The following is a 2,262-nucleotide window of genomic DNA, read 5'->3' as shown; positions in this document are numbered from 1 at the left end:
AACCAGGAGTGATAAATCGGCACCTAGGCGGGATTTTTATAACCTTACTCAAGTCGGAACAATAATTTTGTTGGAAAGTTCAGTTTTAGCTTTAGTTTAACCTAAGAATGCACTTGATGATTCTGTTTAGCAAGCTATAATTTAAGTTAATTAGCTTTGTGTATGGTCTTTTTGTTAAAATGATTGTGACATGCTTTTAAATTTTAGGTAGATAATGGCTCCGAAGCAGCCGAATACAGGCCTTTTTGTAGGATTGAACAAGGGTCATGTTGTTACCAAGAAGGAGTTGGCTCCTCGCCCGTCTGACAGGAAAGGGGTATGTCATTAATTTTTTTCTTTTCGCTTCTTTTTAGCCTATTAATTATGTGTTGGTTACTAAAGATTGTTTTTTTTTGTAGAAAACAAGCAAAAGAGTCTACTTTGTGAGGAATTTGATTCGAGAGGTTGCTGGATTTGCACCATATGAGAAGAGGATTACCGAGTTGTTGAAAGTTGGAAAGGACAAGCGTGCGCTTAAGGTGGCCAAGAGAAAGTTGGGTACACACAAGAGGGCCAAGAAGAAGAGGGAGGAGATGTCAAACGTTCTTCGCAAGATGAGGTATTTATCTTTGTTATTGCCACAATACATTGTTTTGATCATGTTTATTTTCTTAATTTGCAGTTTATATAACTAATGTTTGTGAATCATTTGCAGGTCTGGTGGAGGTGCAGAAAAGAAAAGGTGAGAATTTTGACGTCACAATTATCTTGGGGCCTTGAATGCTAGTTGTTTAGTAAAACAGCTTCTATCAAGGGTTAAATCTAAGCAGATTATAGTTTATTTTCATATCATGTACTTTGTGACCAGTTTATTTGAATTCTATTCAGTTACCTTTTTTATTTTGAAAAGAATCATCTTCATATCAGTTTTGCAAGCTGTTCTTTACATCATTTGCCTGTTGGCTAGTCATATGTATTTCTTTTGTCTTTTTTACCTTATCTTTTGGTTATGATCTGTATGAAAAGTAGAAAACATCATTTTCATCTGGTTAGTTTTGATAAAAAGTTTAGCAAAATGGTTTTGGTTGTGGGCCGTTATGGGTTTATGTGATGTCTCTCGGAAACCACTATTTACCTAACACCACAGCCAGCCTCCATGAGTCCCGTTGATACTTGCACACCACCACCATCTCTTCTTTCTCTCTCTAAAAAACGCGTCAACATCCGACTCTACGCCACCACCATTCCACCGCCAACGGTTTACCACCCACTGCCACAGATATCGTTGCAGGCGCCAGCACATAAGAGTCACGTTGACACCACCTTTTCGTCCTCAAAACAAGTTCCTACATTAAACTTCTGTTAATCTGATCTTCTCCATCCTAAAAATCTCACAAACCAGTGAACCACACATCCAAAAGCTTGATTCACACAAAAGCAAACAAGCCATGCCCACAAAGTGCTTGATTGAATGCCCACAACAAACTGGACCAATGGAAGCCAGCGGAGGTGAAGGCTGGTGACGGTGGAAGGCGGCTGTGGTGGATTGGTGAAGGCAACGAGAGGGTAGGGTGGAGAGGGATGGGAAAAAAATTTTCATTTTACCACCTCAATTTGACAAAATGACATTTTTTTTCTCCAAAATTAACCTTGTTATTGTTTGGTTAGTTAATGAGTGACACAAGAAAACAAGTGTAAAGTATAGAGTGGTGGCAGTTAATTCGTTAGCATGTGATAGTTGGGATTATTAAAATCCAATAATCCTTTATATTTTTATTGTTTTATATAATCCGTATATACATTATAATGTATATTGGTTGATATCGATGCTCATGTTGTGTTTGTGCATGCCAAAAAAAATTTATTGTTTTATATAATCCGTATACATTATAACTATTATGTATATTGATTGATATAGATGCTCATGTCGTGCTTGTGCATGCCAAAAAATTTCAGGATGATGAGTTGAATATGTGAATTCAAATACAAGTCGTATATATGACAAAAGTTTCAACTCTAAAGCTGATGCGTATAAATTTTGTTCGTGTTCAAGTTGTATTTTGGGTTAATTTGATAAATATTCATTCGTAAATAGTTAACCGTAGCTAAAACAAGTTTTTTATGATGTTTGTCTCTTTAATCTTTTTTATCATTATCTTTCATAACCAAGTAACAAAAAATGAGTTTATATATTACTTTGATTTGATATCAGATAAGCAATTAAAAAATAATATAAATATAGTTAAAAATCTAGATTCATGAGTTTATATATTACTTTGATTT

The 2,262-nt window shown here is 35.2% G+C and overlaps 1 protein-coding gene across 1 annotated transcript; it reads left to right on the top strand.

Moving 5' to 3' along the window:
• Positions 1-200: 200 nt before the first annotated feature.
• Positions 201-748, top strand: LOC143553081 (large ribosomal subunit protein eL36x-like). Its single transcript, XM_077043142.1, has 3 exons — positions 201-316; positions 399-598; positions 695-748. Exons 1-3 carry the CDS (start codon positions 215-217, stop codon positions 723-725), a joined length of 333 nt encoding a protein of 110 aa, XP_076899257.1. The 5' UTR covers positions 201-214; the 3' UTR covers positions 726-748.
• Positions 749-2,262: the final 1,514 nt, after the last annotated feature.

The sequence above is a fragment of the Bidens hawaiensis genome, unplaced genomic scaffold (genome assembly GCF_021521415.1).
Source record: "Bidens hawaiensis isolate Kalapana, Puna unplaced genomic scaffold, B.hawaiensis_p1.1 tig00017141_1, whole genome shotgun sequence".
Taxonomy (NCBI): domain Eukaryota; kingdom Viridiplantae; phylum Streptophyta; class Magnoliopsida; order Asterales; family Asteraceae; genus Bidens; species Bidens hawaiensis.
Note: the sequence above shows the minus strand (reverse complement) of the source record. Positions and strands in the feature narration are given on the sequence as shown.

What these genes read in the sequence shown, in the direction of transcription:
- LOC143553081 (XM_077043142.1), top strand. Translation starts at nt 215, where the DNA reads ATGGCTCCGAAGCAGCCGAATACAGGCCTTTTTGTAGGATTGAACAAG. An exon ending in GCCCGTCTGACAGGAAAGGG is followed by an intron (nt 317 to 398) that starts GTATGTCATTAA and finishes TTTTTTTTGTAG; the next exon opens with AAAACAAGCAAAAGAGTCTA. An exon ending in AACGTTCTTCGCAAGATGAG is followed by an intron (nt 599 to 694) that starts GTATTTATCTTT and finishes AATCATTTGCAG; the next exon opens with GTCTGGTGGAGGTGCAGAAA.